Below are 13,517 nucleotides of genomic sequence, written 5' to 3' on the forward strand. Positions count from 1 at the left end.
TTTCGTTTTTTTGACATAGTGCCAGATTGCTTTGCATTGAGTTCAATGCTTAACCTGTTTTTTTACTATCGTGTTCAAAGTGGACATGGAGAGTCCAGGATCTTTTGCTAAATGCACACGTGTTCCGGCATGTCAATCTACACGTCGTAAAATTGGCATCTTTTCTTCTATTGAAATACATTTTATGTCTTTTTTCCCCATGTTACTAACATGGATAATCCACCTTGGATAATCCAACAATCCGCAACTTCAAAGCAAACTTTCACATGCTAAATTACATAGTAGAAATTCTGCAATATCAATTCGTACTGTGATTGAAAAATCACAGTATCGCTCATCACTACATTACTGCTGCAAGCGTGCAAGTCCCCATGTTGGCGGAAACGAAACTACAGCCAAAAGCAACGCCATTTGGGAACAGAAATGAGCAGATTTCCGCCGAAATCGATTGAAAAATCAGTATTGCCACCAGAAAAAAAAAAACGCAAATCACGGGAAATAAAGTCCAGTTGTTAATGGCAGAAAAACAATATATCGTGACAATAGGCCTTAAGATGGGACCAAAGGAAAATGACGTAAATGACAGGAAAACGTAAATTGCGGGAACATAAAAATGTGGTTTTACTGTAATCTGCAAATGGATAACAGTAGGATATACTAGATAATGGCTAATGGTATAGGAGTAACTGAGCTTAGATAATAATTCATTATTCTTTAACTCCAAATTCTAATTATCATCATCATCATCAAATTCCTGCTATGTACCCTCAAGGGGTGTACAGGATATGATAGTACTACACGAAAAAAATTACATCATTATTAATTTCCTATCTACAATTTTCCTCCAAATCAGTCTCTAACTTGTCAAGACTCCAACATTATCAGATCTTATATTTCTATCGTCTAAGGCACTTTGTACCGTATCAATCCACCTATATCCTGGTCTTCCTCTGGGTCGTTTTCCTGCCAACCTGGCAGAGAACACTTGTTTCGCTAATCTTTCCTCTCCCATTCTGTTCAAGTGACCATACTTGAACAGAATGGGATTAGCTAATACCACCTGAGCTAATACCACCTGAGATTAGCTCTGCTAACGCATTCCTGGATGCTGACAATGTCAAGTTCTTTCCTAATATCCTCATTTTTAATATGATGTTGCCATTGATGCCATCTGTTCACGCCTATAATCTTTCTCAGGACTCTCATATCTGTTGTCTCTAGTCTTTGGTTAAGTGTTATACTTCGAACCCAGCTCTCAGATCCATAAGTTAAAACTGGTTTGAACAATGTCTTGTATACAGCTAATTTAGTGTTACTACTAATTTCTCTCTTATTCCATATGAAGTTATTCAACTGACTTCCCACCACACCAGCTTTGCTGATTTTGTTGTCTATTTCTATATTTAATTTACCATCGTCAGTAAAAATCGTGCCTAAATAGCTGAAATGTTTTACTTGTTCCACAGGTTCTCCATTCACAACACAGTTGACATTTTCAATGATTCTGCCTATTTTCATTGTCTTTGTCTTTTTATTGCTGACCTTCATACCATATCTATTACAACAGCTATTCAATTTAGTCAGAGAATCTTGCAGACTTGTAGCAGATTTATTTAGAAGTATAACATCATCCGCATAAAGCAAAGAGCTGACATTAACATCTCCAATTTTGATATCATGTTTAATACCACTTTCCATCATAATGTGATCCATATAGATAATGAATAACAGAGGGGATAATGTACATCCCTGTCTCACACCAGATTTAACATTAAACCATCTTCCTCTACTTCCTTCAATTCTAACTGCTGACTTACAACTCAAATACAGATTAAGGTTTGCTTGATATAATGCCGCATTGACACCATATAACTGCAGCGTATTGAACAGCTTCTCTCTTTGCACCTTGCATTTTCCTTTTCCAAATCGACAAAACTTAAATACAGATCTTTGTTATAGTCCCATGCTTTCTCGACTATTTGTCGTAAAGTTAAGATCTGATCCTGACAGCCTCTATTTGGCCTGAATACAGCTTGTTCTTCACCAACCTTATCTTCCACAATTCTTTTCAACCGTTTCTCAAGTATACTTGCATAGATCTTGCCAGGAACACTTAGTAGGGAAATACCTCTGTAATTCTCACATGCAGTTTTATTTCCCTTTTTATATATGGGTACTATGAGAGCTCTATTCCAATCATCGAGAATTCCTCCCTCTGTCCAGGCCTTCTGAACTATGCAGTGCAGCCACTGTAAGACTCTTATACCACTATACTTCAGCATTTCTGGTCGAATATCATCTACTCCTGCTGCCTTTCCACATTTCAAGCCTTTGATGGCTTTTTCTACTTCAAGTATGGATATGTATTCCTGACTGCATGGCTGGTCAGTGTTTTTTTATCACTGTGCTGTCATCACTGCTTGTTTCATTTAGCAGTTTTTCAAAGTAATTACTCCATACTTCAAGGATATCTTTTTCTCCCGTTTTCATGTCACCTTTATCATCTCTAACTCCTTTTACAGCACTCTTTCCTCCATTCCTAAGCTTCTTCAACAAGCTCCAGAATATTTTGCCACCTTCTTGATATTTATTTTCTATATTCTTGCCAAAGTCTTCCCATGACTTTTGTTTAGCTAGTTTTACACAGTGTTTAGCATTCTTGCATTTGTCTCTATATTCTCTAAGAGCACAAGCTGACTTATTTGGCAGGAACTTTTGATATGCTTTTTTCTTTTCCTTCACTGCCTTTTAACTTCCTGTGTCCACCAGGGAGTTCTGATTTTTTTATCCTTACAGACAACCTCACCACATGCCTCTCCGGCAGAATCAATCAATGTTTTCTTCAGAGTTTGCCACTGAATCTCCAAGGTTTGATTCCTGTTCTCAAACTCTTTCATTTTTTCTTCAATAATCTTTGTGTATTTTAGTCTACAGTTCACATCTGAGCGCTGCTCAACTTTTATTCACTTTAAAACTTTCTTACATGTTATTCTTTTCAATATGAAATTCAATTTTATCTTGCTCAAGACTAGATAGTGATGATCACTTCCAATTTCAAATCCTCTGTACACTCTGGTGTCCTGCACCAGGGAGAAAACATCACTGTCAACAATAACATAGTCAATGAGACTTTTCTTATTCCTAGCCTTTTCTCTCCATGTGAATTTATGCACATTTTTATGTTGGAACATGGTGTTAGTAATAACCAGTCCATGTCCTGAGCAGAAATCCAACAGATATTTGCCATTATTATTAGCTTTGCTCTTTTCTCCAAATTTTCCCAAAATATTTTTGTATGTCTCACAATCATTTCCTACTCTGCTATTTATCCCCAACAAGGACCAACTTTTCATTTTTCATTGTGTCAGTTGCTTTTTCTAAAGCTTCAAAAAATTCCTCCACTTCTACCTTAGTAGAACCTTCTGTGGGAACATAGGCACAAATAAGTCTCATTGTCCAGTTCCCCATTCTCATATTTGCCCACATTACTCTACTTGAGACTGACTGCCATTCAAGAAGATTAGCCTTCGTATTTTGTGTTGAATACTATGGCTACTCCTTCTTTTCCTAGACTGTCATTGCCTGAATATAACATTTTGTATTTATTGCTCAGAAAGATCTCATCAGTTTTGGTCTTTTTTTGTTTCAGTCACCCCTATTATGTCGATCTGGTACTTATCTAATTCCTCAGCTAGCTCCATTTCTTTGCCATTCAGGCTTCTTATGTTGATAGTACCGATTTTTAACTCTGGTGATGTTGAGTTGGGGTTTGTTTTCAGATTTGTTCCAGTAGCCGACTTTTCGCTGTTCGCCCTGGTTCCCTGGCGAAAACTTTTTTAAAACATGACAAAATTTCATGACGGCTGGGACGTCGCCCCAGCCGGCATGAAATTTTGTCATGTTGTACCATCATTTTTTATTTTGGTTTAACCAATAAGAATACAATTTGGTCAGCTAAATCCCAAATTGCCAGCACATCCTCGTTCATTCAGTATCCAAGTAGATACCCAACAGGGTGAGGATTGGACATTAGTTCAGAAGCCCTGGTCGGTTCTCCACATTCCTTTAAAGGCTATTGGAGGTCTCCTCTCAGTTATACAGCTATGACCCTTAAGCACCCCCAAATTCTAATTATCATTATGGTTAAGCCTTTTCTAATTATCAAATTGAATCAAATTCTAATTATCATTATGGTTAAGCCTTTTCTGTTTAAGTTACAAACCAAATCAAAGACTGATATTATTTATTACTTTTTTTTTGCCAATATCTTTCAGAATTTTATTTATTTGAAATAATTTCATTTAGTTACAGAAATTCTATGTTAAAAAAAATGAAATCATAAATTGGTGTAATCAATTTAACTTAAACCACAATCTCAAATGTGTCAAAATATTCAAAAAGAAGTTATTAAAGATACCAAAAATTATATACTTGGTTTAATCCTTTGTCCAAGTGTAAGCAAAAACAGTTTGCACCTGAAGTATTTTCAGGACTGGGGCAACTTGTAACTTCAGGCAATAAACTACCAAGTGCCTTTAAACATTCTAAGATATTCTAAGGCCTTATTGAAACCTGATAAGAGCGAGGACAAGCTTGAAAATTACTGTCTGATAGCACTGTTTAGCATCTTCTATGAGTTCTGAGAAAGACTCATTTATAACCATATAAGCTCAGTAATCAAAAAATGCACCCCCAAAGGATGTTTGAATAGAAACTGCAAAGCCATTCTCAAGCTACTTTCCCCAATATGCTTATGCTTAGCAAACTCCAGAAACATAATATCTGAATCAAGGGATTTTCCTCTCCTAGTAGCTCGAATTGCTTTATCAATTTCAGAAGGGGTGAAAGGATGAAGGATGAGAAAGTTCTGACACCATTTGTTCAACTCAGGCTTAATGAACCATACAATGTCATCGACTTTCCTCGTAAAGATGTTCGAATTTGCCTTGCAGACGTTCCATCATAGGAGAGGCACTGATTGGGTTAATGAGACTCTTCGGCCTACCCAGAGGATGACTGCACAAAGCTAGGGAGTATTTGTCAGGTTATAAGGATTGGCATCATTTCACTGTCAGTAGTCACAAAGCATAAATCAGGATATCGGTATTCCACCATTCAGAGTGAAGGGTGCCTAGTTGTTTAGCATCAAAGACAAGCCGCAGATAATTAATATCTGCCTAGTGTGCCAGGACTTTTCCATTTTTGTATTCTATTAAAATCACATGTATATATTGCAGGGTGACAATGTAGGGGTAAAACTGACTGAGGCCAATATGTACCTGGAGGTTTGTAGACATTTAATATTTTAAGACTGCAGGGGAGAAGGACAGTTTCTGTTGATATACGATTGGCTTGTTCCAGTTCCTGTGAGAGGAGTGATATCCCTGTGATAGTGCTTTTTGCATATGTGGCATGTCCAGAAATTTTGCAGGATGTGATGCCAATCATTGAAATATCCAGGGATAATACATCTTCCACAGCATTTGAGAGGTCTTCAGTATGTATTTTTGTACTATGACTATATTAATGTTCTCTTTCAGAAGCAGTTTTTCCCAAAACTTGACACTTGCTATGGCTTAAACCTACTGCATTCTGATCTCCAAGCCATCCTCCAATGGGTTTAGATAACTTCATCAATTTCAATGCCAGTAAAACACAGTTCTCTTATTTCTCACAAAAAAGTACCATTTTCTCCCAGTATTATCTTTAACAACACTCAGAAATTTCCAGACAAGACGAAATTTATCTACTTGGAATCACCTTGACATCAAGCCTCTCCTGACATAAACATATCACAACCATTGTATCCTCAGCTTCTGAAAAACTAGGATTTCTCTTTCACTCAAGACGTTACTTCACTCTGAATAGCTGTTAACCTTATGCAAATCACAAATTCACTCAGCTATTAAATACTGCTCTCACATTTGGAGTAGGGTCCCCTAAGAGCTCCCTCAAAATGCCTGACTCAATAAAGAGGACAATTAGACTGATTAACAACCCATCTCTTACAAACTCACTACTCCTGCTTTCACATGGACATTTGGTAACCGCAATATGTGTATTCTATAAATATTTCTATGACAAATGCTCATCTGAAATAACATCAATAATTCCCCCACTCAGTACTAAGTCCATGGAAATACATGCAGCTGCCATCCAACATCCCTTCACAAGTACACCTTGAAACCCACAGAATAATTTTCTTTTCCTCCTCCTCCTTCATCCCTGCTATTGTGTTTCTCAAGAGATACAATATACAGGCTTTAAAATCAAATGTAAGCAAGTGTCTCCTTTCCCAACCCACTATCCATACATGATAGTAATGTACTATAGGTTGTTTAACCAACCTCTCATGTATGGGTTCAAGATAGAAAAACTTTTAAGCTGTAGTACTTAGACTGTTTGACCTATATGAACTGTTATAGATGTTGATCCCAATGTCTCATGGCAGTGATGGCTAAAGCTACCAATTTTGCACTTTCGACAGAGGTAGTTACAATGTTAGGAGGTAGTTATAGAAATGACAATGGGGAGTTCTTTCAAAGGGTAGATCAAGAGGAAGGAGCAAGGACAAGAGGCCATCCCTGGAAGTTTTGAATGGAAGTGGTGAGTAGTGGTTTTTTTGCATGGAGGGTGGTTGGAACACAGAATGCATTCTATGACAGGGTAGTGAGAGCATGAACAGTGAATGAGTTGAAGGAATGGTGTGATAGATTTTGTGTTGTTTAAGATGGGCTTCCCATGGTAAATCTTATGATCCATGAAGGTCCTGAGTAATAATAATATACTTTCCAAGCCAGCAAAACAATCTCATATTAGACTTTTTCACATGCAAGTAGCAATACTACCGATTTTGTTACTTGCATGTGAGAAATGTGACTTCCACCATCGAGATAGCATTCAGTTTCTCTCTCGCTCTCTCTCTCTTCCCCCATAGGTATAGCTAAAGCCTCCATAGCTCAGTCGGTATAGACAAAACGCTTTGGTTGGAAAGACCTGAGTTCAATTCCCGTCCATGATGTGAGGAACTTTTATCTGGTCTCTTTCGACTAAAAGTGAGTTAGCTGGTCTCATAAGAAGGTAGAGGGTTTTTTGTCCCTCAGACAAATCGAATCATGAATATACAGATTTACGGTAATAAAATACATACTTAATCCCTCATTAGGAGGGAATCGACCAGTCAGGTATGCGTAACACAATAACGCATTGTGTTATGCATACCTGAAAAGAGTGTGTGTGGTGTACATTATGGGATAAAAAAAGAATGGATGTTAAGTCAACTTCTCTCTCTATATATATATTGTTATATAAAGATATTTCACATACAAACTTTTATCTGCTTACATGTGGATAAAGGTGGATTCCTGTTATGCAAAAAGTTTTGAAACATAGCATAATGAGAATGAGATTAATTTAAAGGATTAAAATGTTATTTATTTCTTCCAATATATCATCTCAGTCACGGAGTCATTGTCAGGGATTACAACATGAGACTTGTAACACACAAAATTAAGTAAAACACGTGGATGAAAGACTAGAGTCCTAATTATTTGGGGTGTCCATTGTGGCCTAGGATGTAAACTGGGATCTTGAAGTATTAGTGTTTCCCATATTTTGGGAAGTTTAATGTAACCATATTTATTTAGATTAGGTTGATTTTTGAGAGCAGCTGCAGATTCTAAAAATATTCATTCTCTTCTAAATTTTACTGGGATGGAGCGTGGTGACCTTTTTCCAACTGCTTTCCAAAATTTTGCAACTCTCATAAGTTCTACTAAAGATCATCTCCCTCCTCTCTCTGTGCCTGGAGTATATAAAGTGCCCTGGTTCCTTCGAATTGGCTTACTATGGACACACACACACACACAGAAAGATCGGCCAACATCCACTTGGAAGAACACAAAAAATACATCTGCAGTTATGACTATGATCAATTGGGCATTGCAGATCACATTTAAGATACAGTTCATAGAACTAATTGGAAAAGAGACCACCATGCTCCATCAGAGTAAATTTAGAAGAGAAAGACTATCTTTGGAATCTGCAGCTGCTCTCAAAAATCAATCTAATCTAAATAAATATGGTTGCATTAAACTTCCCGAAATATGAAAAATACTAATACTCCAAGTTCCCAGTTTACATCCTAGGCTGCCAACATGTGCCCACAGATGGTGCCCCACCTAGTTAGGACTCTAGTCTTTCATCCACGTTTCACTTAATTTTATGTTGCCTTTGTATACGTGCATGTTACGTCTCATGTTGTAATCCCTGATGCTGTCTTAGTGACTGAGATGAAATATCGGAAGAATTAAATAAAATTTTTAATCCTTTCTTAGTGTTTCACTCCATTAAGCTTCTAACATGAGAGTAAAATTAATAATGAGACTAAGATTACAACTGCCGTCTCTAAACTATGCTACTTTTAAAAAACACCTTCTGTAAGAGAATTCTGGTTTGTATAATGTTTCATGCAATATGTGATATAAATTATCCAATTTAAATCAAAACGGAGTTTGTTCAATATATTTTAGCGATGATTTCTGACACCAAATTTAATTAATCTATTATATTCATTAATCACCTCCATTATAAGCATATGACAGTAAATAGCATCAGTATCATTGAAATAGTTTCTGAAAGGTCAGCTTAACATAAAATAAAAACAGCAATATATATTAATATATATTACCTCTTCTATAAAAAGCCATGGATGACAAGGACCCCCTAATATAGAAGATTTCTTCATACCATGCTCAAGACATGCTTTAACTGCTGGACACATCCTAAAACGTTCAAATAAAACATTAAATGTTTTCTAAGAAAAAACGAGAAAGAGAATGTAAACATAATATGCAGAACATATTCTACAGTAAAAAAAAACATATTTAATAGCTTTACAAAATTAAAATAATGTGCCAAATAAATTGTTCCATAAACAAATATATTTAAATGATTTATGTCAAAGCTTATAACAAAAAACTATGTAGAAACTGAACTGCAAATAAATAATTTACTGACTAAAATTAATTACATTCAGTCCTCGACTTCTGTCAAGGTTCTGTTCTGACAATCCCATCACAAGTCGAAAATAATACAATATACAAAGTAAAACACAAGTAATGTAATAAATAATAAAACACAAGTAAGAAGCAAGGACAAGGGACCATCCCTGGAAGTTGCAAAAGAAGGTTGTCAGTAAAAGGATAAGAAATAGGTTTTTCGCATGGAGAGTGATAGAAGCATGGAATGCATTGTTTGAGAGGGTGGTGAACGTGCAGACTATGGATGAGTCTAAGGAGTGGTATGATGAACTTTGTATTGACTAATGTTGACCTCTCATGATAAGTCTTGTGACTCCATGGAGGTCAGGAAAATAATGAGAGAGTGTGTGTGTGCATATAAACAAATGGAGCAAAAGTAATTCTTCTAAACTTCTGCTTTATTATTTGGGTGATTCATCAGATCAGGCTAAGTCGCCAACAACAAATTCATCAAATTCAGAAATTACAACAAAGAATCTGAGGATTTACCAGATGCATAACTTGCAGAAGGTCTAGGCTCATCTTCAGTTGGTGAGGTGACAACAGGAATGGGATTCTTTAAAAAGTTGTACGTTACACCAACTTAGTTCACACAGTTTGTTTCTTTGGCTGCATAGATTTCTCTGTAGCTAGCAATTTCACTATTCTGTCTACTTTGCTAAATCTCTCCGAGGTCCACTTCCTCAAACAACGAAGTCTCTTATTAACAGAAGCAAATCCCTCAAACCTCTTATCAACATAGGCAAATGCCTTTGCCAATTTTTTTTCATTGTTAACTTTTTTTGAGGGATTTGGCTTCTTTCTTTTTCTTAGCTTCCCCCCCCTCTCCTCTTGTTTTTCTGCAACTTTTTTGTATTTCTAGCGTTTCATATGGGTGTGGCAGATGCCCGTTGAATGCTTCTTAGCATTACAGATTGTTGCTATTTCATAATTTCATAGTTGGGGTTACAGATCTGTAACCCCAACTATGAAATTCAGAGGTGACAGTGTGATGGCATGGTCTGGTTTTGGTCTTGGACTTGATTGTAGTGCCATGAACACTGACCTCTGAGGGGTATCTGAACATTCTGGACAATGCAATGCCTTCCACTTTGTGGCATTTCTACGGAAATTATCACTGTCTCTTTCAGCAAGACAATGCATTGTGTTATAAGGTTGCTGATATAACTGCGTGGTTTGTGAACATGAATGTCGTGATACTTCAATGGTCTTGACAGAGCCCTGATCTCAACCTTATTGAACATGCGTGGGATGAATGAGAGCATCTGGTGAGGTCAAGGGACATCCACCCCACAACAGTCCAGGACCTTGTGTCTACAGGAAGAATGGTTCAAAATCCCCATTGATTGTTATCATGTGCTTATGTTTGTTCCTGACACCGTGGTGTCTATTGACTTCTTTCCACGCATTGTACCTTCAATCTGTTTAAAGAGCTGGATGTTAAATCAGGATATTTTAGAAAGAACAACCAATGCCTTAAACAAACTAATAGTGTAACGATTGGCTTCCCACTTTAATGTCCCACTTGAAGTGAATTGGAGAGGGTGCTAGTGGGCCAAGTGCAGCAGATGCGATTTGAAGAGCTCCTGATTCAGATAAGTTTTACTAGGAATAATTAAGTATATATGCGTAATTGTTTAAGTAAGATCAGGCAAGGAGGGTGACTTGGTTGGTGAGAGTAGCTAAAAAGAAGTATGAACAGCAGTTACCTAATGAAGCCAAAAAGAATCCTAGAGATATTATTAGTGTGGGGGTTTTTTCTTGCTTAAACTAAATTACGAAATCATTATTATTAGATCTAGTAACCTGCAGAGAAAAAAAAAAAAATGGCGGCAGCATTGTCATTCCATGATTTTAATTTAGATTTCAGTCGTATCGTTAAGTGTGAGGTCTGTTATATGTATTCCTTCGATTACATAAATGATTTGTGGATGTTTAGTGCAGATGGAAGAAGGGTGTGTGTGCAAAGTGTGATCTGAACAAGGAACTGATGAATGCAAACATGAAATTCATGACAGAAAGTGTTAGTACCGATTGTGTCGCGAGTGCACTTTTGAAAGAGAAGGATGGTGAGGAAGAAGGCCGAAAAAATGTTAAAAAATCAGGAAAAAAGAAAAAGAGCGATTGGAAAACCGTAACGGATGTTAAAAGGGACGAAAGTGAGGCGGAAAGAAACGAAATTGAGAGAACGAATGAAAGTAGAAATGGCGTGATGCAGAAATCGCAAGTAAAAAAAATCGAAAGAATAAATAATAGCAAAAAAAGAATGAATGATGGCGAAAGTTGGATGCATGTTGGAATGAAAGTACTGAACTAAAGAAAGATAAATGACAGTAAAAGTAAGAAGAATGATAGCGAAAGTTGGACGCATGTTAGTCCGAAATACGGAAACAAAGAAAGATAAATGAGAGTGAAAGTGAGAAGAATGATAGTGAAAGTTGGACGTATGTTGGACTGAAAATATAGAAACAAAGAAGGATAAATAAGAGGTAAAGTGAGAAGAGGGGATCGAGAGTTAGAAAGTTAGAAAAATTTAATGATAGAGAGAATGTGTCGCAAGATTCGGCAAGTGAATTGGATTGGATGAGGCAAGAAATGAAATGGATGCTGAATGAAATTAAGAGAATTCAGGTCAAAACTATTAAAATAAATCATGATGGCATGAAAGAGTTAACGAAAGATGAGCGAGTGGCATTGTATGGCGCACACCATTATTAAAGGTGTGCTAGAGGATATAATGCACAAGGTATGTTTTCCAGGCGGTAAAATGAGTAGAGTGATTGAGGCATTGGATACGAGGCGGGAGCAAGCAAAAGAGTTAATTGTATTAATTGGTACAAATGATTTGAGAGAGAACAAAGAGCATGTCAAAATGAATGTCAGGAGACTGCTTGGAAAGATAAAAGAGAATAGTGTAACAGGAAGAGTAGTCAGTGTGTTGCCTAGGTATGATTGTGGTGAAATGAGGCGGAGAGCAAGGATTATGAATGATATTCTGGCTGAAATGTGTGAGGAGATGGGAGTACAGTTTGTTAATGTGTGGAATGAGTTTGAGGGATGAAGTGAGCTGTATGGGAGCGATGGACTGCATCTGAGTGGTTATGGTGTGAGTCGCTTGGAGAGACTGCTGCTGGAAAGTAAAGAAGTGAATAGAGAGAATGAATCAGATCGAGAGGGGAGTGATGTGGAAGAGCAGGAGAGTAAGACAGGAGAGATTGAAGAAGTGGAAATGAATGGGGAAGTGAGGGTATGAGTATAGAAAATGAGAGAATGAGTGTGCAAGAGGAGCAAGGAAACGAGGAGGCTCAGGGTGGACAGGGGTACACAGCGTGAGAAAGGTGCATGCTCCAAGAGGAGGTGAGAGCACGTGTAGGCAGGAAAGTAATGGGATGACCAGGGATCAAGAGGAAACAGATGGAATTGCAAAGGGTTCTAAAATGAAGAAGCAGAAAGGGAAATGGCCCCAGTCCAGCATGGAGAGATCACATCGAATGAGTGGTATCATTTGAACTAGCTGTAGATCCAGAAATGAGTTGTTGTGTTTGTATACCAATGTTAGAGGTATAAGAAACAAGGCGGATGAAATGGTTGCACTAATTGCGTCTGTGCATCCAGAGATTGTCGGAATAAGTGAGACATGGTTAAGTGAGGACATCCTGACAGGAATAGAGATGGAAAGGTATGATGTGTTTCGTGAGGATAGGAGGGGTAAAAAGGGAGGGAGAGTGCTATTGATGATAGAGAAAGAGTTATGTCCATACAAGGTAGAGATGCAAGAGGGAAATAAGGCCAGTGGTTTTGAGGCAGTATGGTGTTAGATAGAGGTAAATAGAATCAAATACTTGGTGGGATGTTGTTATAGACCTGGTAATGTGGATGGTGGTGATAGTGAAAAGTATAGTCAAATAAGCCAAGCAAATAAGAAAAGGGTGATCATTATGGGTGATTTTAATTATGGCAATATAGACTGGAATGATGAGATAGCAACTGGAAGTAAAGAAAATGAGTTTCTTGAGTTTTTGAGGGATAAATACCTCAGACAGTATTTAACAGAGGGCACACGAAGATTAAGGGTCTTGGATTTGGTCATCTCATCGGAGGATGTAATTATCAATGAGGTGTCAAATCATCCACCAATTGGTGAAAGTGACCATGAGATGATTACCTGGGTGGTTGCCAGCAGTGCAAGGACCCCTGTGAAAAAAGGGTATATGTGGAACTACAAGGAGGGTGATTATGAAGAGCTCAGGAGACAGCTTTCAGGTGTAGCATGGAATGAGGAGTTAGCTGGAAAAGATATCAATGCAGCTTGGGGGATTTTCAAAAACTACTTAGTAGATGCAATGTCCAAATGTATACCATGGGTGAGAAGGTTAAATAAGGTAGGTGTGAGATAGACGAATAAAGAGATTAAGTATGCAATACAGAGAAAAAGGGCATTGTGGAGGGCATAAGAGAAGTGGAAGTAACCAATTT

General features: G+C 37.4%; 1 protein-coding gene across 1 annotated transcript in view; it reads right to left on the bottom strand.

Annotated features, from left to right (window-relative positions):
* The window catches only part of LOC150107901 (small G protein signaling modulator 3 homolog), a 231,624-nt gene that overhangs the window by 65,049 nt on the left and 153,058 nt on the right, over nucleotides 1-13,517 (bottom strand). The window contains exon 14 of the mRNA XM_090415425.1: nucleotides 8,690-8,783. Coding sequence (XP_090271551.1) covers nucleotides 8,690-8,783 — 94 coding nt within the window. The remainder of the gene's footprint in view (nucleotides 1-8,689; nucleotides 8,784-13,517) is intronic.

The sequence above is a fragment of the Typopeltis vanoorti genome, chromosome 3 (assembly GCF_054136105.1).
Source record: "Typopeltis vanoorti isolate ZY-2024b chromosome 3, IOZ_Tvanoo_1.0, whole genome shotgun sequence".
Lineage (NCBI taxonomy): Eukaryota > Metazoa > Arthropoda > Arachnida > Uropygi > Thelyphonidae > Typopeltis > Typopeltis vanoorti.